This window comes from Salvelinus fontinalis, chromosome 32 (genome assembly GCF_029448725.1).
Source record: "Salvelinus fontinalis isolate EN_2023a chromosome 32, ASM2944872v1, whole genome shotgun sequence".
NCBI classification, from domain to species: Eukaryota; Metazoa; Chordata; class Actinopteri; order Salmoniformes; family Salmonidae; genus Salvelinus; species Salvelinus fontinalis.
In genome coordinates, this window is record NC_074696.1 from 32,289,922 (window position 1) to 32,316,502 (window position 26,581).

At 44.3% G+C, this 26,581-nt stretch overlaps 1 protein-coding gene across 1 annotated transcript in view; it reads left to right on the forward strand.

Annotated features, from left to right (window-relative positions):
- Positions 1–26,581, forward strand: part of LOC129831097 (protein Jumonji-like) — a 98,470-nt gene that overhangs the window by 27,946 nt on the left and 43,943 nt on the right. The window contains exons 2-3 of the mRNA XM_055894130.1: positions 11,742–11,865; positions 17,451–17,571. Coding sequence (XP_055750105.1) covers positions 11,742–11,865; positions 17,451–17,571 — 245 coding nt within the window. The remainder of the gene's footprint in view (positions 1–11,741; positions 11,866–17,450; positions 17,572–26,581) is intronic.

Sequence of the window (26,581 nt, forward strand, 5' to 3'; positions counted from 1 at the left end):
TGTTCTGAAGCCTCAAAATGAAAAAAAATGCTCACAGTACACAGGCTCTCTGTGTTAGTTTGGAAAGAGTAGCCATTTTGTTGGTCGGTCCCTCAGCAGTCTGTCTCCATGGCCAACATGGTCTCTGTTCTGCAGCAGAATCCCTCTAGGAAGTGAAGTGTGTCAGGGTCGACATATGTTCCATCTGACCCCTGTCGCTCGCAATTAATGCAAGTCCATATGGAGCTAGAGGAGAATGGAGGCCTTTGCTGAGCGATTGTGTGTGTGAGGCGGATGCAGCACACATCTGTGGTTTTACAGGGCTGAGGAACTCCACAGGATCTGGCTGGCTCACTGAGCCTCTGACCTGGGGGAGGAGGACACAGGATGCAGAGTGAGTAAGTGAGTTCAAGGCAGGAGCGGGTGAGAATTTAATTACATCACTAAAATGTCTGGGGTGAGGTGTGTAGGTTGAAACTCAGACAGGTTAACCAAAGAGAAACAGGTGACGCAGTCTACCAGGACCCCTACCGTCTACCCCCACCCTGCATCACACACTGGCTGGTAGTAATAAAATAATAATGGCCTCTGAACTATCAACTCACTGCCAAGGTTTATCAAAGACACCAGGCCCATGTGCTGTAAACCACTGCGGATGGGAGCCTGAATGTGTTGCTCTGATGGATATTATGAAGAAAGAGCGGTAGTCAGGCTCGAGGGAAACTGGCTTGACCTCACACACACGCTACAACATGCACTGCGGTTTCTATGGCGGGCAGCATTTTTATCCAATAACAAATGGACTCTAATTAGATTTCCCGACGTCTGACTCAACCTGACCCTCACCACTGACTCTCTCTGCTTAAACTCTACTTAAACCCGAAACACAGTAATCTGAAAACAGCTGTTCATCCTCCTTCAACACATGCGCTCGATCAGCGCTCAGGCCCAGTAGTGTACCACAGGGCCAGTGAGTGGCAGGGTCGAGGAGGGCATCCCAGAACACTGCATCATTTACCCCACCCCCACCCCCCACTGCACCGCGTGCTGCCCTGTGTCCTGACACCCTCGTTACACTCTACTACTCGCCACTCGCTGCAACACGTCCAGGCTCCAGCCCTACTGCTGCTGCCAACAGCTTGGAAAGTATTTCTACCAGCTGTGAGAGGAGGCGCGAAAGCTCCCAGGGCTGACACACAGGTCCTGCATTGTTCACCCCGCTCGCTCTCTCCTCTCCTTTTCTCTTCTGTTCCTACCATGCTCCTTTCCTCCTCCGTGTTCATACACTACCACTGGAGTCATTTAAACTATGACTACATGTACTCAACATAACATGTGGTCCAGTGGAAGCCAGTCTTGGTGAGTCACGTGGTGTAAACAAGGTGGGACCGTGTCGCGCTAGGTCCCAGGGGACAGGGCTGAATAATAAACCCGGGACAGGCAGGTGGACGCGGGAGGGAGCCTCAGTGCTCATTCATTTCAATAAGAGAACAGGAAGATTGATTTACCCCAGGAGACAGAGTCGCATGCATCAGCATCATTGATTATGGTTACATGCACACAATAATATGATTTCTATTGTGGATAATCAGATTATTTGGATGCATTAACTCTACTAAATGCAGAAAATCGGCAATCAAAATGAACGTTCTACCACAGCGTCTGAATTGGGGAGCTTATCTGATTCTGAATCCGGACATTTAAGGTGTGTACTTCGAAGACTCATACATTCGGTTGTTCCGAACTCCCTTCACTCGCGCTAAAGAGGGAGGCTCACTTGGCTGGTGCTAGCACAAGAGCAGATCAAATACACCACTGGAACGCCGATTTTGTTTAAAATATTTTTATATTTTTATATATGTCTTTTTTTAAATGTATTATTATTATGTCCTAATAATTAGAAAGATTGCTCAGAAAACCAGGTGTTTTAATCAGCGTATGCTTACTTCGATTTTGACCTGACGCTGATTTTTAAGATGAGCAGAGTAAGGTGTTTACATGACTATTGCATAATCAGCCTACTGCCATAATCAGTTTATCCAATTATTACTGTGCATATACTCATTGTCTGGCTCTCTCCCAGGTTTAGTCAGACTGGCACTGAAGCAGAGTGGAGCAGGAGGTGGGAGTCTTTAAATGGCCTCTAAAAGCGCTTTCTCCTGCTCAGTGACAGTTCTCTCTCCTGACCTACAGTTTGCCGCCTCCTCTCTCCCTCTCTCATTTGTATTCAATTTCTCTCTGTGTGTGTGTGTGTGTGTGTGTGTGTACCTACAGCTGTCTGCTCTTGTTGTAATAAAATAATCTTCTGAGTTGAAGGGTGTGAGATCATATTCTGTGGTGGTCTGAACCCCCCCCCGACTGAGTGGATAACAGTAGTGACATGCTGCTGAATTGACATGTTTCCCTGAAACGGTGTTTCCTGCTTCGCAACAGACCAACGCAGGTGTGGGGACTGGTTGGTTGGCAGGCTAGCTTTCACTGTGCGCTGCTGGTTTCCAGCTCTAGCACAAGGCTGACGTGTGTGCGTGCTATGTTTGATGAGTCGACTCTCCAGATTGTAAGGGCTGTGGTGACTCAGAGAGACTCAGTGACGATGGCCATGGAGAGGCACACACACACACACACACACACAGTGCTGTCCCCAGGAAGCTCAGCTTGATCTCTTAGGGTTTGCCTCTGCATTAGCTACTTTGTAATGAACATCCTATTGATTTGGTGATCAGGGATTGTTTCAGGTCTGAGGTACAATGCTGCTTTTTCTTATCCACAATACATCCTCTTTCTGAATACAGAAACATTCTTTTAATCCTCTCAGATTATTGAAAATATGGGGCAGAGAGTGTGTGTGTGTGTGTGTGTGTGTGTAGCACTGCAGGCTTTGAATACAGCCTTTTGCTGTGTGTGTGTGTGTTCTGTAAAACAGATGAGACATTCACTGTTCACACATCCAATGGGTTCTCAAAGGGGGGAAACCCGAGATGCAGTGTACATTAGTCCTATGACTAATCACGTTTTGTCCGTCACATGCATCGTAAACAACAGGTGTAGACGAACAGTTAAATCATTTTACGGCAATGGAGATAATAGAAAAATAATAACCAGGAATAAATACACAACAAGTAATGTTAACTTGGCTATATACACAGGGTGCCAGTACCAAGTCTATGTGCAGGTGTATGAGGTAGTAGAGGTAGATATAAAGTGACTAGGCAACAAGAGACACTGTTGTTAATTATGCATGTGAGTCCAGAGGTCGTGCAAAAAGGGTCAATGCAGATAGTCCGAGTAGCCATTTTAACTAACTATTTTGCAGTCTTATGGCTTGTAGAGAGAGACTGTTCAGGATCCTGTTTGACTATGGGACAGTATGTGGGTGGGTGGGTGGGGGGGGGGGGGGGGGGGGGGGGCGGACGGACTACCATCAGTTCCTCCTTATTTGCTGATCCACTTTAGTTGTGGCTGAATAAATGGTCATTGTCCTATCCGACCTCTCGGTCCACACTAAACCCTGTCCCATCCCCGCTACTGTCCACACGATGTTCATGTCAACTGACCAACATGTGTTTGTGTTAATGTATTGTTAACTACCAATTGTTGATAGACAATGTTTTGATTTGGAAAGGTGGGTAGTGGGACCAGGTCCGTCTAGCCGGGCTGTATTAGCCGGGCTGTATTAGGATGAAAACACTATCTCTGCCAGTGGGATTCAGACCATTTCACCTCAATCAGAGCCTAGTGGAGTAATGAGGCTTTGGACTTCCTGTCCATCCCCCGGGTCACTCCCTGAATCTGCCGGCATCCACTGAGGTTCCAGTGTACGCACACGCACACTGTTATTCTGACCAGGTGGACTCTGTTTCTCCTTCAGTCATCTGAAGACTGGACTGACCAGTCACCACTGGTCAAGGATGGTCAGCCTGGTTGATAAAGCCTCTTTATTGGTCAAACTTTTGCCCTGGAACCTCCCTGTAGCTCCTATGGAATTCACTCTGGCATTTGTCTGTCAAAATAATCACTGCCCCCTTTCCCTGCTCCTTTAAATCATACACTATCTTTCTCCTTTCTGCTCCAGTTTGAGTCTGATAGCGTTTTGTGCTCGACAGGGCTGAATGGCAGTGGCAGTCTGTCACTTAGACATGCTCAGCTGGCTTTAGCTCTGGCACGAGTGAGTGTGACATGAGAGAGTGAAGAGGAAGAGAAACCACTCTCTACATCCCTCCTTCAGTTAAATTCATTATATGGAGTCTGGCAGTGTGTCTCAGATCAGCAGTGTTTTCTCTCAGGGTGTTTACTGTCGGCCGCTGGGTACAGGGGAGGGCAGGACACACAGGGATACAGCGAGGAGACGCGAGGCAACACCCCTCTTTCCCCCCCGGCGTCGGCAGCCCCTAACATTTCCAAAGTCCCGGGAACGGGATAATGTTTCAGAATGCTGTTGGTGCAGATGGAAGTGTTGTGGGTCTGTGACTGGGAACAGGAATGTGGTCAGTCCCAGCATGAGGGTGTTCAAGGGAGACCCAATGGATACGTCGCGGGCATTCCAATGTGCCGAGGTACAGGTGAAATGAGGTGACGGCATGAAGTTCCTCACACACCAGTTAACCCTAGGTTCTCTCTCTGCCCGTGTCCTGGTCTGCTCAGCCCTGCACTCTGGAATGGACTTATGCTGTGTTCCAGAACACTCCTTTGTGACAGGTGACTTGGTGAAATCCTGTTGGCTTTGGAACCTCTCCAATTAATTTGCAGCTTGTCACGTGTATCTGTAAGCTAAGTAAAAGTTATTTGAGGGGGGGGGGGGGGCTGTGAAAGAGCTATTGTGCTGCGTAAATCTGTGTGAAACCCCCCTCCTGTTACAGATACACCAGCACTGACTGAGCTATGCATCTGGGACACATGTGGAGCCTAGAGGGAGAGATATGGGGGGGGGGGGTGTTATACAGTACTAACACATTTCAGCCTGATCTCAGTTGGCTCCTGGCCCACATTCTCTGGTTGATGAGATCCAGACCATCATCAGCAGGCTATTATTAGTCTGCTATGTGAACCAACGCACGCGTGTTCCTTTTGTTTTGAAAGTGGGACAACCCCTCTCCTGTGTGTCTGTGTTTTCTTTTCTTTTTTTTCTCCTTCACTGTGAAATTAGGGTGTGTGTGTGAACTTCCTGCTTGGTTAGATGGACTTAATTCCTCTTTCTCTCGGCACCAAACAGCTCAGCCAATCCTCTTACAGTACACAGTAGGTTAGAAGAACAAGTCATCTTTTATTCCTCATTGCAGTGACCTTGTTTCTATTATTGTTCTCCTCACAAGACCATTTTTATTTAGTCATGTGTCTCACATCAGTACTACAGACATCTCAAGAGATTGGGACTATGGTTCTTTCTATCTGCATTTGTCAAAATTGAGTTATTAACATAGCCTTGTTCTGTTCAATGTTCTCTACCTATATAGTACACTAAATACCCCAATTCAAGAGTAGACCAGATAAAAAAATTGCTGACACAATTCAAATCAATGCGTGTTTGGAACTTTTTAAAGCCAATTATCTCAGAATCACCTTTTTGCAGATAAAACCTTAGTCCCAGATAAAACCTTAGTCCCAAGCTCTTGATCTTTATTTCTACAACTAGATTCAAGCTTTATTCCATCCATCATGCAATGTTAGTTGACAGATGAAACTGTTGTCTCTGTGCAGGTTATTCTATTAGTCCTGGTCTTAATGGATCAGGTGGCTTTAGAGGGGAAGTGTTAGGGGTTTACAACGCAGTGACGTGATAACATGGGACATCTCACCAGCTGCTCTATAAGATCCACAGGGACCTCCACCTTCATCCCGTTACTACGCATGTTGCTCTTAAAAGGACATTTCAAAAACGTTCTAATCATCATCTCCAGCACCACCCCGACGTCGTCAACATGGCGCCTTCAGAAAGTATTCACACCACTTGACTTTTTCCACGTCTTGTGCTACGGCCTGAATTAAAAATGAATTCCACTTTAGATTGTTTTTGGGGGTCACTGGCCTACGCACTATACCCCATTAATGTCAAAGTGGAATTATTTTTTTTCGAAATGTTAAGACGTTTCAGTTTTTAATTTATTAGTTTGTCGAGTTGAAGAATTCAACTCCTTTGTTTTATGGCAAGCCTAAATATGTTCAGGAGTAAAAATGTGCCAGTCACATAAGTTGCACGGACTAACTCGGGGTGCAATAATAGTGTTTGACATGAGTTTGAATGACTACCTCATCTCTGTACCCCACACATACAATTATCTGTAAGGTCCCTCAGTCGAGCAGTGAATTTCAAACACAAAGAGCAGGGAGGTTTTCAATGCCTGGCAAAGAAGAACATCTATTGGTAGATGGGTAAAAAAAAAAGCAGACGTTCAATATCACTTTGAGCAAGGTATTACTTACACTGTGGATGGTGTATCGATGCACCCAGTCACTACAAAGATACAGGTGTCCTTCCTAACTCAGTTTCCGGAGAGGAAATGGTGACTTTAAAACTGTTAGAGTTTAAAGGCTGTGATAGGAGAGAACTGAGGATGAATCAAGAATATTGTAGTTGCTTTACAATACCAACCTAATTGACAGCGTGGGGGGATAAAAAGGAAGTCTGTAAAAATAAAAAATAAAAAATAAATATTCCAGAACATGCATCCTGTTTGCAACAGGCACTAAAGTAACACTGCAAAAAACGGACTGGAGTTTTTCAGGATAAAAAAAAAATGGAATGGAGCTAAGCACTGTTAAAATCCTAGAGGAAAACCTGGTTCAGTCTGCTTTCCACCAGACACTGGTGATGAATTCACCTTTCAGAAGGACAATAACATAACTCGAGGCCAAATCTACGCTGGAGTTGCTTAACAAAAATACTGAATGTTCCTGAGTGGCCGAGTTACAGTTTTGATTTAAATCTACTTGAAAATCTATGGCAAGACCTGAAAATGGTTGTCTAGCAATGATCCACAACCAATTTGACAGGGCTTGAAACACTAAGTACAATCTAGCTGTGGAAAGCTCTTAGACTTACCCAGAAAGACTCACGGTGTAACTAATTGCTGCCAAGGTGCTCCTACAAATGATTGACTCGGGTATGAATACTTTTAACTATATATTTAAATTGGCAAACATTTCTAAAAACATGTTTTCACTTTCATGTGATATTGTATGATTGAGAAAATATATTTAATCAATTATGAATTCAGTCTAACACAATGAAATGTGGTATAAGTCAAGGGGAATGAATACTTTCTGACGCCCCTGTATGTGAAAATGGTGTGTTTTGCAGTAAAAAGGGTAGAGAAGTGTTTTTCAATGACGACAAGCAATTGGTCAAAATCACACAATGAGGACATTGGAAACACACCATTTTCACATGGTGGGGTGGTGCTGGAAATGATGAATGTGAAGTTTCCCATTTAAGACAGCTGCAAATGTACCTGCCTTAGACCCTGGTACTAACCCTGTATAAATAACTATACCACAGTGCTCCTAGTGTAAACAGCAGCCTCCGAACAGTCAGGTGTCGACTACGTTTCTTCCTGAAGCCTATTGGGGATGTTCCAGACGCTAAAGGGTTCACAAGTTGATATGGAGTTTCTTTTTGGCGTCTATTAACAGTCTCTACTGGCGTGTGTTTACAGTGTGATGAGGGAGCCAGCGTGTCGTCTGATGTAGAGTGGCTTCGTCTGCTGTGACAGACGTCTGTCTGGGACTACCCACCTTTAGTCTCTGTATGGGACTACCCACCTTTCCCATCCTGGCTCATCTCAGTGGGAATGTTAAAGGAGTAGAAGCTCTTGATGTCGTTTAGAGGATCCTCCGTGTGTCTTTCTGTTCGCTGTGTTTGCCAAGGTGGAGCACTGTGGTATGAAAGGCAGTGTGTTCTGAGTCCCTTTGGGGCCCCTAAAACGTGTGTGTGTGTTGCAGAGCGTGCTGTGTGCCAGTCGGGCTGCTCCAGTAGACAGAGGCCCCAGCGCTCATTAGCAGGCTGTGGGTTCCCTGCGGGAGGGGAGGGTGTCAGCGGGCGGGGGGTGTCAGCTCAGTGCTGCGTGTTGTCTCTGTGGTGGTGCCAGCGCCACAGCTCTCATCTGAGCCCCGGCCCTGCTCTGCTCTGCCAGCAGCCCGAATCTCCCTCTCTCTGAAGAGGCCTAGCATCCCTCCGTCATCAGTCAGCCCCCTCGACGGCCTGCTGCCTGTCTAACTACCCACTCATGTGTCTCTGCTTGTCTCTCTGCCTACCCACGTCAGTCAAACTGCCGGTTGTGCCATTTGACAGAACCGGCTTTACTTACAGCAAAGGCATAATAGTAATGTTGGATTTCCATACCGTTGTTGGTCGGATGAACATGTTGTGATGTATGACTCAGTAGGTTTGGGGGTTTAGAGAGGAGCTGAGACCTAGTTATGAGTCTAAGGGGTTTAGCCCTTACTAAGCAGATGGACAGGGCTGCATGTCTGTTAAGACCAGCGATCCACAGAATAAAGTCCCATTTTAAAAGATGTAACAGTGCTGAGTTGTTTCCGTAGAGGGTTGTGAACTTTTTTGACTCCTTTCGCAGTTCTTTTTCCGTTGACATTTGACTTTGATGTAAAAATAAATTTGCAACATTTGTTGCGTCTCTTCAGGGCTCTCGGCTAATGATGTCCAGCACTCCGCAGTTTACAACGTCGCGTCACTACATGTAGGGAGATGAGGAAATCACTCTGGCAGTCTGCCAGCCTCAAAGAGGATTTTTAAAATAATAATTCATGCAAATTCTTGGTCAGCTCTGAGTTCAAAGCCAGAAGTGTCGTCTGTGGGTGGGTGGGGGCCTGCGTGTTTGTCAGTCGAAGCTAAGTGTAATGAGGAGTGGTGGTGCACAGCATCAGCAAAAGACAGTCGAGTGTGTGTGTGTGTGTGTGTGTGGGCAGGGAAACATGGCTGTCACCCCTCCGTTTCATCAGGAGGAGACAGTCTATTGACAGTCTAACCTCCACCAACACTTTGATTATCATGCAATATCTCAGTGAAGGCTGCTACTGATGATCACTACAGGGCAATTCCACAGTAACTTTCCAATGTATGCCTAACAAAAAACATTTGATTTCAAAGTTCAACAAAACACAACTCTATGCACAATGACTAATTTGAACAATTTACACAGTAAAAAAAAAATGATTTCAACTTTACTGGAAACTGTGCAGATGCAAAATTTGGTAGCAGAATTACAGTTAAATCTCCCTCAATTTTATTCTGTTACCAAACTTTATCTGTACAGTTCTTCCTGTGTGTTTTGGTAAAAGTGGAACTTGTTCATAGAGCTCTATGGTTTGTTAAACTTTGAAATCAATGGTTTTTGTTTGATATACATTTAAGTGAAAGATCTGAGAGTAATTCCGTTACCATGGAATTGCCCTACCGCTATTTCAATAGAGATCCAGCGTGTTTGTTCACTCTTGTTTTAATCTAATTTCCTCATCATTAGTGTTGTTACACATCAAACAGTAGCCCAGTACAGCTGCACTGTGTGTAGGATGCAGCGCTGTACTGTGAGGGGAAGCAGGGTTAGAAGTGTTATACAGTAAATCTGCTCTGTGTAGGAAGCAGGTTATTTCTGTACTCAGACACTGGAGACCTTAATAATAAAGCATGTTGGAAAGTTTGTGTCCTGTATTGGAAGTCCATGTCACCATGCCATTCTTCGGTCTTTCCTGGCAGTGTACTGCTGTAAGTATCGGTGCTTCATTGACTGTCCATCCACAAATGGTACTGGGATGGAAGGTTTATTGTCAGATGAAATGGTTCTGTAGGAAACGGAAGTGGTGTGTTTAAGATGACTGTCACACTGGTTTCAATAACATCTTCTGTCTGTCAGCCAAAGGAAACTACTGGAACCTCAGTCATACTAGACAGCCATATTCTCCCTATTAATAAATGATTAGGCTTTTACTGAGTTACAGTTCATAGAAGTAAATCAGTCAACTGAAATAAATTAATGAAGCCCTAATCTATGGATTTCACATGACTGTGCAGGGGCACAGCCATTGGTGGGCTTGGGAGGGCATAGGCCCACCCACTTGGGAGCCAGGTTCAGCCAGTCAGAATTAAAAATTCCCCCTAAAAGGGCTTTATTAAAGACACAAATCCTCCTCCGCACCCCCCTCCACCTCATGCAATCTCGCAGGTGAAGAAGCCGGATGTGGTTGTCCTGCGCTGGTGTGGTTACATGTGGCCTGCGGTTGTGAGGCCAGTTGGATGTACTGCCAAATTCTCTAAAACGACGGAGTAGAGAAATTAACATTCAAGTCTGGCAACGGCTCTGTTGGACATTCCTGCAGTCCGCATGCCAATTGCACACTCCCTCAACTTGAGACATCTGTAGCATTGTGTTGTGACAAAACTGCACATTTTAGAGTGGCCTTTCATTGTCCCCAGCACTGTGTAATGATCATGCTGTTTAATTAGCTTCTTGATAGGTGTGGCATATCAGGTGGATGGATTCTCTTGGCAAAGGAGAAATGTTCTCGAACAGGGATGTAAACAAATTTGTGCACAACATTTTAGAGAAATACACTTTTTGTGCATATGGAACATTTCTGTGATCTTTTATTTCAGCTCATGAAACATGGGACCAACACTTTACATCTTGCGTTTATATTTTTGTTCAGTGTATATTTGAACAAATATACAGTTGAAGTTTACATACCTAAGATCTTTACATACGATCTTTGTCCCCATGTGCAGTTGCAAACCGTAGTCTGGCTTTTTTATGGCAGTTTTGGAGCAGTGGCTTCTTCCTTACTGAGCGGCCTTTCAGGTTATGCCGATTAAGGACTCGTTTTACTGTGGATATAGATACTTTTGTACCTGTTTCCTCCAGCATCTTCACAAGGTCCTTTGCTGTTGTTCAGGGATTGATTTGCACTTTTCGCACAAAAGTATGTTCATCTCTAGGAGACAGAACGCGTCTCCTTCCTGAGCGGTATGACGGCTGCGTAGTCCCATGGTGTTTATACTTGCGTACTATTGTTTGTACAGATGAACGTGGTACCTTCAGGCGTTTGGAAATTGCTCCCAAGGATGAACCAGACTTGTGGAGGGCAAAAAAAATAAACTGATGTCTTGGCTGATTTTCTTTTGATTTTCCCATGATGTCAAGCAAAGAGGCACTGAGGTTGATGGTAGGCCTTGAAATGCATCCACAGCTACACCTCCAAATGACTCATATGATGTCAATCAGCTTAGCAGAAGCTTCTAAAGCCATGACATAATTTTCTGGAATTTTCCAAGCAGTTTAAAGCCACAGTCAACTTTGTGTATGTAAACATCTGACCCACTGGAATTGTGATAGAGTGAAATAATCTGTCTGTAAGCAATATTTGGAAAAATTACTTTTGTCATGCACACAGCAGATGTCCTAACCGACTTGCCAAACCTATAGTTTGTTAACGAGACATCTGTGGAGTAGTTGAAAAACAAGTTTTAATGACTCCAACCTACGTGTATGTAAACTTCCGACTTCAACTGTAAATAGAAAATATGTCATGCTTCTTCCGTAGCACCCAAAATATCATGGTTTTGTTCTAGTTTTGCGAGGAATCACCTTTCTGTCTTCTGTGGGTCATGGTTATGTTGTGAGAAACATGGTGCATTTGATGCTACTTGCAATGCTTTTTGATCTTATGCTAATGTAAGTGTTATGCTAATGTCTGGTAATCTACTACGCGGTGTTATGGTAACATCCTATTGCTAACCAGCTGTCCTGTGTTTTTAGGATGACATAGATGGGATCCCCTGGTCAGAGGAGAGGGATGTGAGGAAGGTGCTCTATCTCTCCCTGAAGGAGTTCAAGACTGCTCAGAAAAGGCAGCTTGGAGATGGAACCAAATACACAAATGGTGAGTTTCTCCAGGGACTCTTCTCCCCACCACTGACCCAGTCAGCCTTTTGTCTGGACGCTCATAGACCTGTGCTGGGCTACTGTGTTTAGTTGTTTACAGTGGACTAGCTGAAAATGATCTGGTAGTTGTGATGGAACAGTGACATGTTTAATATGGAGTTATTTCAGAGTGAAGGTGCTTTGGTAAACACAATGAAACAGAGAGGATGCTGCAGGGTTTTTTTCTAAGCAGGTGCAATATAAAGTCCATGGAGCTCAGTGTGTGTGTGTGTGTGTGTGTGTGTGTGTGTGTGTGTGTGTACACCTAGGATAAAGTCTGGTTTGTGCTATCTGATGCTGCTTTGTTTGACACCTTCGCTGTGCTTCAATCCACCCTGCTCTGTCTCCTCTCTGCTTCAAACCACAGCCAACTAGTAGATTAAACCTCTGAACCTATTCTCCGCTGTCACTGACGAGACTGAGGGGGAGCGGAAGGCCTCTGGAGGTTCACAACGTGCTATGCAGGCAAGGGGAAGCCTCAGTTTAGATCTAGGTTACAGGCTCTGTCGCTGACAGATTGCACTGTACCGGCTGAAACTGTCCTCTATTCTGGAGAATCAGTCAAACACTACTGTGATTGTAGTGTTCTCACCCCCTCCTCCTTCTGCAGTGTTGTCGGTCTCTTTTAGAGGGGGTGTGTCTGGCTGGCTGTCTGGAGCCAGCTGCCTGCAGACACCCATGGATCCAACAGCAGAGGGAAGGGACCAACCCTGCAAGTCCCTAAGCGTGTCAGACCGCCGGCCCCCTGTCTATCTCCCATCCATAACCGGCAATCATGCCATCTCCCCGACCACTTTACCTCTCACTGTTGGCAGGCGTCCATCTCTTTTCCTCTTTCTCTCTCTGCATTATTGAACTAATTACGTGATGCCCTTCTGCGTCCCATTCCTTCCTCTCTCTCGCTCTCTCCTTCTCCCTGTTATTCCTCCCTAGATGGAAGGCATCATTACATCAATAGGCCTCTGGTTACTGCTGCTCAGGAAGCTTTCTTCCGGCTCCCCTGCCCTCCTCAATCTCCCTCTCCATATCGCTCCCCCCATGGTTCTCAGAGGGCGTAGCTCAGTTCTATTGATGGAACTACTGTCTGCGTTGGAGCTGGTGGATGGTAGTGACTGTCTTCCCCATAACACCACTGGCACCGGCTTTGTCCTGTCTGTCCCTTAGCACTGACCACTGAGACCTCAGGGGATGGAACTGTGGCAATTTTGGCTAGAACGTAGTGGCATAGGGCACAGTGCCTTGGTCATAAGGCTGGCCTTCTCTGAGAGAGAGTGTAACAGACTGCCAATCTGCAGCATGTCATTCTCACATGCCACATCCACTGGACTTGTTATGAACGTGTTATTTTTTCAATATATTTATGGTCTTTTCTGAGGATGACAGTGGGAAGGATGGAGGTGGTGTCAAAGAGCAGTAGGCCAGAGTTGAACCTATGCCAACACTAGACGTGTGCCAGAAGTGACTGTAGCTTAGACTGCTAGACCAGCCTAGGCCACATAGACTTATTATTGGGTAGAGCTTTTAATTTTACTCTTAGTACCCGCAGTAGACATTACAGTTACTAAATAGGATATCTGTCTCCTTCGGTCCAGGGTTAAATTGTGGTCAGAACTGTGTGGTAGGGACAGCCATTTTAAAAACACTACTTATGTTGTCCTATTGTAGTGTTGTCTCCTAGCATTCCCCTTCCAGGATCACGTTCTATTGTAGTGTTGTCTCCTAGCATTCCCCTTCCTGGATCACGTTCTATTGTAGCGTTGTCTCCTAGCATTCCTCTTCCAGGATCACGTTCTATTGTAGTGTTGTCTCCTAGCATTCCTCTTCCTGGATCATGTTCTATTGTAGTGTCTCCTAGCATTCCTCTTCCTGGATCACGTTCTATTGTAGTGTCTCCTAGCATTCCCCTTCCTGGATTACGTTCTATTGTAGTGTTGTCTCCTAGCATTCCCCTTCCTGGATCACGTTCTATTGTAGTGTTGTCTCCTAGCATTCCCCTTCCTGGATCACGTTCTATTGTAGTGTTGTCTCCTAGCATTCCCCTTCCTGGATCACGTTCTATTGTAGTGTTGTCTCCTAGCATTCCCCTTCCTGGATCACGTTCTATTGTAGTGTTGTCTCCTAGCATTCCCCTTCCTGGATCACGTTCTATTGTCAGAAGTGGTTGGAAATGAATTCAAATGGGGTAAAATCCCAAATGTCAAACACATTGTTTATTTTTATATACACACTATGGTCCCAATCATACTGTGTCATAAAAGCTTTGAGAGAAAAAAATATATATTGTTACTAGCCATAGTTGTGACGGCCACAGCACACAGTGAGTGAGCTAGCAGACCCTAAGCTTGCTCCATTAGAAACCGCATTATCAGTCGTAATCACTCTGTTTGTAAAGGTGATTAATCTGAAGTAATGCCACTCTCCTGGCTGTTAATATTTTATATCTGCCTCTGGGCTTCCTGTCTGCATTACTCCACCTCCCACTAATGGGCTACACTCTGTGGTTCGCTACGGTACGCACCTCTCCATCTCTCCTTCCTTCCATCTTGCTCGCTCTCTCCAGAGAGCAGGAGGAACATGGCAAGGCGATGAGCTTAGTTAAGCACGCATAAATCTGATTACAGACCCTTACGGATCAGCCGACATCCTCCTTCCCAGCTAGGCCTCACTGGGACCAGGGGAAAGAGTTTAGGCCCCAGCCCAGTGTGGCTCCTTCCATGACTCGCGGTCTGCGTCCCTGTCTCTATCTTCCTCACTGCCCGGCCCCTCACAATGGCACTGATGTGAGACCGACATGTGTAAAACAACTCAGAGGAGAGAAGAGGCAAGATGGCCCCACGCCAGGCTGTTTATGTTCAGTATGAGTATTATCCCAGTCACATACTACCACTTAGCGATGTGCAGATTAGTGTAGATGAATCTGGAGAATGCCTTTGAGTTATTGGTGCCTTTTTATAAGCTTCGTGAAATTTGGAAAGTGTTCTTTAAAGTCATTCAAAGCCAAAGCTCTAATTTAGATTATTTCGAAAGGATGATTTGTAAAGGTACATTTCAGGGAGGTGTTCCACCAACAACCTGCAGGTCAACGGCATGACAATCTTCACTGTCTTGAGTGTAACTGCTCTCGTCATTGTTAGCATGTGTGGCCCTTTGTGCCTCCAAGGAGGCCTACATGAGTGAATCATGAGAGCATATAAAGACTTGGGGCCTAAAGTGTCTCTCTGCCAGCTGAACACCCTTCTAACCCTGAATATATTATATATACACGGTTGAAGTCGGAAGTTTACATACACCTTAGCCAAATACATTTAAACTCAGTTTTTCACAATTCCTGACATTTTAATCCTAGTAATAATTCACTGTCTTAGGTCAGTTAGGATCACCACTTTATTTTAAGAAAGTGAAATGTCAGAATAATAGTAGAGAGAAGGATTTATTTCAGCTTTTATTTCTTTCATCACATTCCCAGTGGGTCAGAAGTTTATATGCACTCAATTAGTATTTGGTAGCATTGCCTTTAAACCATTTAAACTTGGGTCAAATGTTTCGGGTAGCCCTCCACAAGCTTCCCACAATAATTTGGGTGAATTTTCGCCCATTCCTCCTGACAAAGCTGGTGTAACTGAGTCAGGTGTTAGGCCTCCTTGCTTGTGCATGCTTTTTCAGTTCTGCCACAAATGTTCTATGGGATTGAGGTCAGGGCTTTGTGATGGCCACTCCAATACCTTGACTTTGTTGTCCTTAAGACATTTTGCCACAACTTTGGAAGTATGCTTGGGGTCATTGTCCATTTGGAAGACCTATTTGCGACCAAGCTTGAACTTCCCTACTGATGCCTTGAGATGTTGCTTCAATATATCCACCTCATTTTTCTTCCTCTTGATGCCATCTATTTTGTGAAGTGCACCAGTCCCTCCTGAAGCAAAGCACCCCCACAACATGATGCGCAAAGCACCCCCACAACATGATGCTGCCACCCCCGTGCTTCACGGTTGGGATGGTGTTCTTCGACTTGCAAGCCCCCCCCTTTTTCCCCCAAACATAACAATGGTCATTATGGCCTAGCAGTTCTATTTTTGTTTTTATTTAATCAGACTAGAGGACATTTCTCCAAAAAGTACGATCTTTGTCCCCATGTGCAGTTTCAAACCGTAGTCTGGCATTTTTATGACGGTTTTGGAGCAGTGGCTTCTTCTTTGCTGAGCGGCCTTTCAAGTTATGTTGATATTGGACTCGGTTTACTGTGGATAGAGATACTTTTGTACCTGTTTCCTCTGGCATCTTCACAAGGCCCTTTGCTGTTGTTCTGGGATTGATTTGCACTTTTCGCACAAAAGTACGTTCATCTCTAGGAGACAGAACGCGTCTCCTTCCTGAGCGGTATGACAGCTGCGTGGTCCCATGGTGTTTATACTTGCGTACTATTGTTTGTACAGATGAATGTGGTACCTTCAGGCTTTTGGAAATTGCTCCCAAGGATGAACCAAACTTGTGGAGGTCCACAATTTTTTTGGCTGATTTCTTTTGATTTCCCCATGATGTCAAGCAAAGAGGCACTGATTTTGAAGGTAGGCCTTGAAATACATCCACAGGTACACCTCCAATTGACTCAAATGATGTCAATTAGCCTATCAGAAGCTTCTAAAGCCATGACATAATTTTCTGGAATTTTCCAAGCTGTTTAAAAAGGCACAGTCAACTTAGTACATGTAAACTTCTGACCAACTGGAATTGTGATACTGTGAAATAATCTGTCTGTAAGCAATTGTTGGAAAAATGACTTGTCATGCACAAAGTAGATGTCTTAACTGACTTGCCAAAACTATAGTTTGTTAACAAGACATTTGTGGAGTGGTTGAAAAACGAGTTTTAATTACTTTCCAACCTAAGTGTATGTAAACTTCCGACTTCAACTGTGTACACACCAAACCTTAACCAGTCATTTCCCTGAGCACCTCTATGGTCTGACTCATACTACCAGAGCAATGTTAGGAGCAGTTTACAGCCATGACAGGGTCTATGACTGGCCTCCTGCTGTCAGGTAGTGACTTTCACTCTGTACAGACTTTAACTACCAGCTGCATGAGCGCCAAACAAGTTTTCAGAGGAAGCCACCGCTCAACTCAACCGTTCGCTTCTATGTCATTATTACCATTCTAATTTATTTTCTTTTGACACCTGCTGTTAGGGTTGTGGTTTTGGGTTGGCACATCATTTAAGGCGCCAGTCCTAAGAAATGTGATAGGAGGGTGATGTGTCGACTAGAAATTCCAGTACCAGGTAGTAGACACTTTGTACTACCTACAAAGAGGGTTTCGCTTAGTTTTTCTGCCTTGGCTACTCTTCAATTATGTGCTCATTCATTTGACTTGAATGTCTTTTTGAGCTCTGCTCCCTTTTCCGGAGTCCGGACTTGTTCTCTTTGCTCAGCCCACGGGCTCCAAACACACATCAGCCCTCTTACTTTGTTCACTGCGTTTCTCTCCGGTCAACCTGTCCTAGTAGTACACGACATGGTCTCTAACCCCTGTCCTCTTGTCTCTGTAGGTTCACATGCCCGCGGCCAGCTCAACGGCTTGGGGCAGAAGGGCCACAAGGCTGACGGGTTGCGGTTCCAGAGCACAAATGGCAGCAGCGAGTACTCTGAGGATGGTCCTGCCAAGAAGAGGTGAGTGGTGTTAACCTATATTCTGGAGAGATCGTTCTCTCTGCGCGCTCTCTGCTCAGCAGCAGCTTTGGGCGAGTGAAGGTAGTGAATCAGGGGGAGCTCTTCATGGCCTGCAGTACTGTCAAGGTGTCAGGTGTTTTGAACAAGGTGATGTCAGCATTTGTTAATTCAGTGGTCTTTTGTCATGGGATTGTGTGTGTGTGTGGGAGCGAGAATTATCAAAGCAAAAATGAACAAATGTGCTGGTAAATGTATGAAAGCCTCTGCCGTCTTTTATTAATTAACTTCATTCCTGCTGTATTCTCTTCTCAGTAATGGGACATGACAGCATCAACAGTGAAGGGTAAAGACGAGTTTGATTCTGAAGAATGGGAGCTCTTTAACCAGCGTTCCTTCTTAAAAGGCAGAATATTTTTAATTAGGGAGTTAAGAGATGTGTTGAGCGTTTCCAATTAATCATTTAGGAGAAACTTAATGCGTTCAAATACAACAATTAGCTTGTTGCCATGTCATTTGTACTAGTGATTTGTAATCTGTAAAGGCCTTGGGAGAACTCCGCTTCAAGAGCTTCTCTCGCGCCGTTTCGCCCCTCAGGCTCATTCTCATGGGAAGTAGAATAAGACAGTTATTTGGAAATTGAAAATTGGTACATGTGCTTCTTACACCTTTTTATTCTCCCTTTGAGATTCAAGTGATTGAACTTTAATGGGTTCTTTAGATCTAGTATAAAGAGAGAGAGGACTGTCTGATTGGTGTGTGTGTGTGTGTGTGTGTGTGTGGAGAGATTGGATAAAGTTAGGGTGAAGACTCTGAAAACCATCTATATAGTATATGAGTGAAATATTGTGCCCAGATTGAACATGTTGGCCTGGTCATTCCCTGTAGTGTTCCCCTCTGACGTGGTGCTCTGTACCTCTTGGCTGACTGTCACCTGGGAAATGTTTGTTTAGTTAATAAGATGCAGATACAGGGGACTGGTCCTCAGGAAGGGCAGAAGGAGACTGGTGAGGGACTGGAGGATACTGGGGTGGGCTGGTGGAGACTGGGAAACAGGGGTGGTGTGAGCGACTGGGAGGGCTTCGCTCTCAAACGGCAGGTCCTCGGCCTGTAACAGACCAGTCACTGTGGATTAAATGCATTGCTACACACACTCCCAGCTACATTAAATGCTAATAATTCATTTACATATGCTGTATTGCAGAAGCCATAGCACATAGATTGGCCCTGTAATCTCTCTCACTATGAGACCCTCTGTGTAGCCAGCCATTGCATGTTTCCTCTGCCACTGTCTTCACCTGTCCTATTTTCACCCTTGTGTGTGTGTGCACGCGCATGTGGTATCTTGCAGTACATGGCCTTGCTGTACCTGTTATTGAAAAGTCCAGCAGACCTGGTCATTGAGGCCTGGCAAACCTGAAAAGGAGAGCAAGGGAACAAGATGGACAGACGGAGGAGAGAAGGAGACAGGCGTAGTGTCAACAACAGGCCTGTGTTCACTAGGGTGCTTTTCATTAGTTCTCATGCAGGAAATAAAAGCAGGCTCTCCCTCTCTTAATGAGCAGCCGGCTCACAGAGCGCTTGGCAATGGCTCAGGCCTTTTGGTGTGTATTGTGTGTGTGGAGGACGACTTCTTGGCCCTGGCATCTGCAGCCCACGCCAGTCTATAACAGGGTGGCTGACTGAGGAGCTGCCAGAACCTTTCACACCTGGCAATGCAATAACAAGAGAGGGAAGGGGGAGGAGGGGGAGGCGCAGGTGCATGGTTTTGGCTGCAGCGTCCTGGGGGGCAGGGGAGGGTCCCTGTGTCTGAGGGGAGGTGGGTCCAAGGGAGGCGTTTGGGATCTGGGTGATGTTTGTCTTCGCAGGACACCGAGATGGGAGATCAGGCACCAGGACCTCCCCTCCCTGCAAAGTACTGGAGATGTGCTTCCCTCCTCTTCCCTTTCTCTCTAGTTCCCAGCCACACTACCCAGGCTGAAGTAGGAAACACAGGGTTCAGCCATGGTGACCGTAGTCTTAAAGCTCCACATCTTATGGTGATTTTATTGAAGCCAGTTCTCCTCAGTAGCAGAAGCCAAGTAGAGCTCATTGAGCTGCTTGTTTGTTTTAATGAATGCTAAGTTAGTAATGCGCTTCCTTTCTGTCTTCTCACCCATCTACACACAATACCCCGCAAAGACAAAGTGAAAACATGTTTTTAGAAATTTGAGCACGTTTATCGAAAATGAAATTCATATCTCATTTACATACACTAAAAAGTTTGAGGTCACTTAGAAATGTCCTTTAAAAAAATATATATATACATTTTTAAAAGTCCATTTTAAAATAACATCATTGATCAGAAATACAGTGTAGCCATTAATAAGGATCCGTGCCTTTTTTGTGCAAATTTTCGCCTAAAATAACATTCCCAAATCGAACTGCCTGTAGCTCAGGTACTGAAGCAAGGATATGCATATTCTTGATATCATTTAAAAGGAAACACTGAAGTTTGCGGAAATGTGAAAGGAATGTAGGAGAGTATAACACATTAGCTCTGGTGAAACATAATACAAAGCGAGATCCAACTGTTTTTTGTATTTTTTTTGTACCATCTTTGAAATGCAAGAGAAAGACCATAATGTATTATTCCAGCCCAGGTGCAATTTAGATTTTGGCCACTAGATGCAGTATAAGCAAAGTTTTAGACTGATGCAATGAATCATTGCATTTATTTTCAAAATGTTGTATCAAGACTGCCCAATTTTGTTTATTAATAACCTTTCAAGTTAAAAACTGTGCACTCTCTTCAAACAATAGCATGGTATTATTTCACTGTAATCGCTACAGTAAATTGGACCGTGCAGTTAGATTAACAAGAATTTAAGCATTCTGCCAATATCAGATATTGTCTATGTACTGGGAAATGTTTTTGTTACTTACAACTTCATGCTAATCGCATTAGCCTACGTTAGCTCAACCGTCCCGCGGGGGACCCACCAAGCCTGAAGAAGTTTTAATGTTGTAAATGACTAGTGTAGCTTGAAACTGCAGATTTTATTTTATGGAAAATCTACATAGGTGTACAGAAGCCCATTATCAGCAACCATCACTTCTGTGTTTCAATGGTACGCTGTGTTAGCTAATCCAAGTTTAGTATTTTAAAAGGCTAATTGATGATTAGAAAACCTTTTTGAAATTATGTTAGTGCAGCTGAAAACGGTTGTGCTGATTTAAAGAAGCAATACAACTGGCCTTCTTTAGACTAGTTGAGTATCTGGAGCATCAGCATCCATCCTCAGTTTTCTCTTATCACAGCCATTAAACTCACTGTTTTAAAGCCACCATTGGCCTTGTGGTGAAATCCCTGAGTGGTTTCCTTCCTCTCCGGCAACTGAGTTAGGAAGGATGCCTATATCTTTGTAGTGGCTGGGTGTGTTGACACATCATCAAAATTGTAATCAATAATTTTACCATGCTCAAAGAGAAATTCAATGTCTGAATCTGTGTTTGAAATTCACTGCTCGACTGAGGGACCTTACAGACAATTGTATGTGTGGGCTAAAGAGATGAGGTAGTCATTAAAATCATGTAAAACACTATTTTATGTGACTTGATAAGCAAAATACTTACTCCTGAATTTGTTTAGGGTTATTTAGGGTTGACTCAAGACATTTTAGCTTTTTCAATTTTGTATTATTTTGTAAATATTTCTCAAACCATAATTTCACTTTGACATTATGGGGTATTGTGTGTGCATGTGTGTGTGTACGCCAGTGACAATCTCAATTGTATCCATTTTGAATTCAGGCTGTAACTCAACAAAATGTGGAAAAGACAAGGGGTGTGAATACCTTCTGAAGGCACTGTATATCAGTGATATACACTTAACAAAATATAAACGCAACATGGAACAATTTCAAAGATTTTACTGCATTACAGTTCATATAAGGAAATCAATCAGTCAATTGAAATGAATGCACTAGGCCCTAGTCTATGGATTTTACATGACCGGGAATACAGATCTGCATCTGTTGATCATGGATGCCTTTTAAAAAAAATAGGAGTGTGGATCAGAAACAGTCAGTATCTGGTGTGATCACCATTTGCCTCATGCAGAGCGACACTTCTCATTCACCATAGAGTTGATCAGGCTGTTGATTGTGGAATGTTGTCCCATTCCTCTTCAATGGTTGTGCGAAGTTGCTGGATATTGGCGGGATCTGGAACACTGTTGTACACGTCAATCCAGAGCATCCCAAACATGCTCAATGGGTGACATGTCCGGTGAGTATGCAGAAACTCGGATTTATCCGTGAAGAGCACACTTCTCCAGCATGCCAGTGGCCATCGAAGGTGAGCATTTACAACGCCAAATTGCAGTCAGGTCAAGACCCTGGTGAGGACGACGTCCTTGGGTTGTCTGCACAAACCGTTTTATCAGCTGTCGGGGTGGTTGGTCTCAGACGATCCAGCACTTGAAGAAGCCGGATGTGGAGGTCCTGGGCTGGCGTGGTTACACGTGATCTGCGGTTGTTAGGCTGGTTGGCGGTACTGCCAAATTCTCTAAAATGACGTTGTGGCTTATGGTAGAGAAATTAACAAAATTCTCTGGCAACAGCTCTGGTGGACATTCCTGCAGTAAGCATGCCAATTGCATGCTCCCTCAACTTGAGATATCTGTGCCATTGTGTTGTGATAACTGCACATTTTAGTGGCCTTTTATTGTCCCCAGTGCAAGGTGCACCTGTGTAGTGATGCTGTTTAATAACTAGCTTATCGATATGCCACACCTGTCAGGTGGATGGATTATCTTGGCAAAGGAGAAATGCTCAATAAAAGGGATGTAAACACAGTCTGAGAGAAATATTTTTGGGGGATGTGTGGAACATTTTTGTGGTCTTTAATTTCACCTCATGAAACAGGGGTCCAACACTTTACACGTTGCTCTTATGTTTTTGTTCAGTGTATAATCAGTCGTGCCATATGTGAATGATTATATGTTGCACTCCCTCTAAGGAATCCCACCATTTTTAAAAGCAACCCATAATAGTACTATTGAGTTGTGACTTTACAGCTCATCAATAGTACTATTTACATGTGAAGTGTTTAGCTATATAGAACATCTCTTGACGAATCATGGGCTGTGTCCTGTCTACTATAGTGTTGTAATGACTCAGGGCAGTTTAAACTGTCAGTATATCCAATGGATCTGACAGGCAGGTGAGATATCTAACCCTGTGTAGCTAGTTACTGTAGCATAAGATGGCCAGGCACAAAACACGTATCACACTAAGTCACAGAGGATTGCCTGAACCATCTTCAGTTACCCTGCACTGTTACTGCTCTTACTGTTGTTACCCACAGTGCATGTGTGTTCCAGTGTTTTTTGTCTTTCTCTCTCTCATTTAAGTTATTATTCATGTTTGGTTTCGAAGTCAACAACCTCTTGTCACCGAGACTCATTTTATAATTCCTTTTAACTCCTCTCTCGCTCTTTCTCCTGCTCTCTAAACCGCTTTACCAAGCCTCTATAAAGATGGCAGCCTTAGGGATATTAATAACCAACTACATACTCTCACAGAGTGGTCTGAATAAACTTGATCACAATACTGGCTGCAGAGGAGTGTGTTATCGCACATTGTGATATTGTATACCCTGCCACCCCCTAGTGAACACAGTAGGTGAGATCTGAGATGGAGCAAGGCTTTGCCATGCACATTGTTCCAGTTTCTCTCTCTGCAAGCTGCATGTATTCACTGAAGACAGTAGGCGTATCAAAGGAATAAAACTGCACCATCGCAACAATCTATACAGCAGTGCTGAAGAGAAGATGTTTGTTCTATCATGATCAGATTTGGACTGGGTGGCATTGCCCATGTTCCAGAACCAATCAGCACATGTGATGTCATGGATAATGTCATGGGTGTCTTCTGACCTGGCCCTGATGTTTTTTTAAAGTTATGTCATTGGTGATAACAACTGCCACACAGCCTTTCTCTGAGCCTGAATATTGACCTGGCGTACCTTGATTTAAGATGGCCGTCAAGCTCAGGGGTTAGAGGTCAGAGGCTAGGGTCAGTCCGGTAAAGCGGTCGACCCACTGAGCTGAGGAGATAAGGTGACGTTGTCCAGCTCTGACTTAATACACAGTTCATAAGCTCACTGCTCTAAGCATAGAGAATGGTCCCAGTACACTGGTAGTATAATAATGAACAATAGTGGACACAGTAACATGGTAGTATACTAATGAACAGTGGTGGGCACAGTAACGTGGTAGTATACTAATGAATAGTGGTGGACACAGTAACATGGTAGTTTCCTTATGAACAGTGGTGGACACAGTAACATGGTAGTATACTAATGAACAGTGGTGGACACAGTAACATGGTAGTATACTAATGAACAGTGGTGGACACAGTACCATGGTAGTATACTAATGAACAGTGGTGGACACAGTAACATGGTAGTATACTAATGAACAGTGGTGGACACAGTACCATGGTAGTATACTAATGAACAGTGGTGGACACAGTACCATGGTAGTATACTAATGAACAGTGGTGGACACAGTAACATGGTAGTATACTAATGAACAGTGGTGGACACAGTACCATGGTAGTATACTAATGAACAGTGGTGGACACAGTAACATGGTAGTATACTAATGAACAGTGGTGGACACAGTACCATGGTAGTATACTAATGAACAGTGGTGGACACAGTAACATGGTAGTATACTAATGAACAGTGGTGGACACAGTAACATGGTAGTATACTAATGAACAGTGGTGGACACAGTAACATGGTAGTATACTAATGAACAGTGGTGGACACAGTAACATGGTAGTATACTAATGAACAGTGGTGGACACAGTAACATGGTAGTATACTAATGAACAGTGGTGGACACAGTAACATGGTAGTATACTAATGAACAGTGGTGGACACAGTAACATGGTAGTATACTAATGAACAGTGGTGGACACAGTAACATGGTAGTATACTAATGAACAGTGGTGGACACAGTAACATGGTAGTATACTAATGAACAACCATGGTAGTATACTAATGAACAGTGGTGGACACAGTAACGTGGTAGTATACTAATGAACAGTGGTGGACACAGTACCATGGTAGTATACTAATGAACAATAGTGGACATAGTGAAGGGTACTATACTGAAGTGCAATAGTGCACACAGGACAGGTTTGAACCTCTCCTCTTCCCACAGTTCATGCATTATGCAGCACACAGGCTTAGGTTGCTTTTAAGGAAATTATGTGCAAAGTGGATTAGGTGTGAAGATCATCGTGTCGGAGTCATTTAAGCCTTGTGTACACAGACATGTTAGTCTGTGATGACTTACATTGGAATGTTCGCCAATCCTCCCTGTTTCACATCATAAGAGAAACGTGTCCACCACTTGTGTGCTTTCGTCTTGTTTAAAATGTCGGTCAATGTGTCAGTGTTTTATAAAGGTATTTATTTATACAGTGCATTCATAATACAAGACATATGTGCCCTGTAGCCATATCATGTTTATTTAGGCCAATGTAGGTTGATCTATTGTGAAGATTACGTTTTATCTCCCACATCCATCTCTTTAAATCCCTGGGTATCTTTTATATTCCCTCACATACAGTTCAATGCTGAGGTCTCAAACTGGTTGATATTCCCCCAGTATTTAGCCTGTGTCTATGACTACCAGAGCCATTGTGTCCAGGAAGCTGAAAGCAGCACACATCTCAATAGAGTTGTCTGAATAGAGAGCTCGTGTTTTACTGTGGAGCATCAGTGTCAACGCCTAACAGGAGTCTAAATCCGAACTGTGCTTGTGAATAGACTAAACACCACCAGGCAGCATGGACCTGCATCAAGCAGGACTATCAAGGTTATTCAGCATCGGCACATTCCCGACAATGCTATAGTTACAACTATTGCACCTTTAGAATAATTTAATGGACCCTTTTAGATGAAATTCAAGAGATTTAGACTTCAAGACCCGGGGGTCACCAGGTCAGTCAGCTGCATCCAAGGCCATCTCTCCTCCAGGTGCTCAACACTCAGACAGAAAAGCAATAAACACATTAGCTAGAGTGGCTCTCTCCCTGAGTGTGGTTTACACTAACCCTGCTTTAGAATCCCAGTCATTTGGGTCCTCCAGGCTTAATGTTTGTATTGACAGCCGTGGGCGTGGTGCTGATGTTCCAGTGGAATGGTGCTGCTGTGATGAGAGATGTTAGCCACAAAGCTTGTGGCTGTAGTTTCACCCGGATACTAAAGCCCGTGGGGTTTATCAGCTACATACTCATGGCTGTGTTAGTGTGATGTCGATCAATACTTTTAAACAAGGGAGCAAGAACCATTACTGCAGCTTAACTGAATATTGCTGATCTGCCTTGGCTTTACTCTGTCTTTCTGGGGCGGCAGGGAGCCTAGTGACTAAAAGCATTGGACCAGTAAAAAAAAGTTGCTGGTTCGAATCCCCGAGCCGGCAAGGTGGAAAAATATACCTCTCTGCCCTTGAGCAAGGCAGTTAACTCCGAACAACAACTCCTACCCGGGATGTCGATTTTTAAGGCAGCCCCCTGCACCTCTCTGAGGGGTTGGGTTAAATGCGGGAGACACGTTTTCGGTTGAATGCATTGTTGGGCAACTGACTAGGTATTCCCTATTTCTCTCTCGGTATCTACTGCATGAGTGTCTGACAGTACAGTCTTGTCTCCTCTCCAGCTGCTGAGCGCTGCAGTGTCTGCTGCTAGAGTTTATTAGGACCATCTGGAGTGGTTTAGAACCTCATTTAGCCGGGGGAACCCAGGCAGTGTTGCCGTGACCGGCTCTGGGGAACCCTCTGTCTGACAGCTAATCAATGATACAGAGTAGAGACACATGTAACATCAGAGGAGCGGCAGCTTTGAAGAGCAAAGCGTGGGAGGGAGAGGAAGATGAGGAAGATTAGCCTTGGACGAAGGGGACATCCTGCAGTAATCCTTCCTCCTCCTCTGTATGCATGTGCCTCCACTGCAAG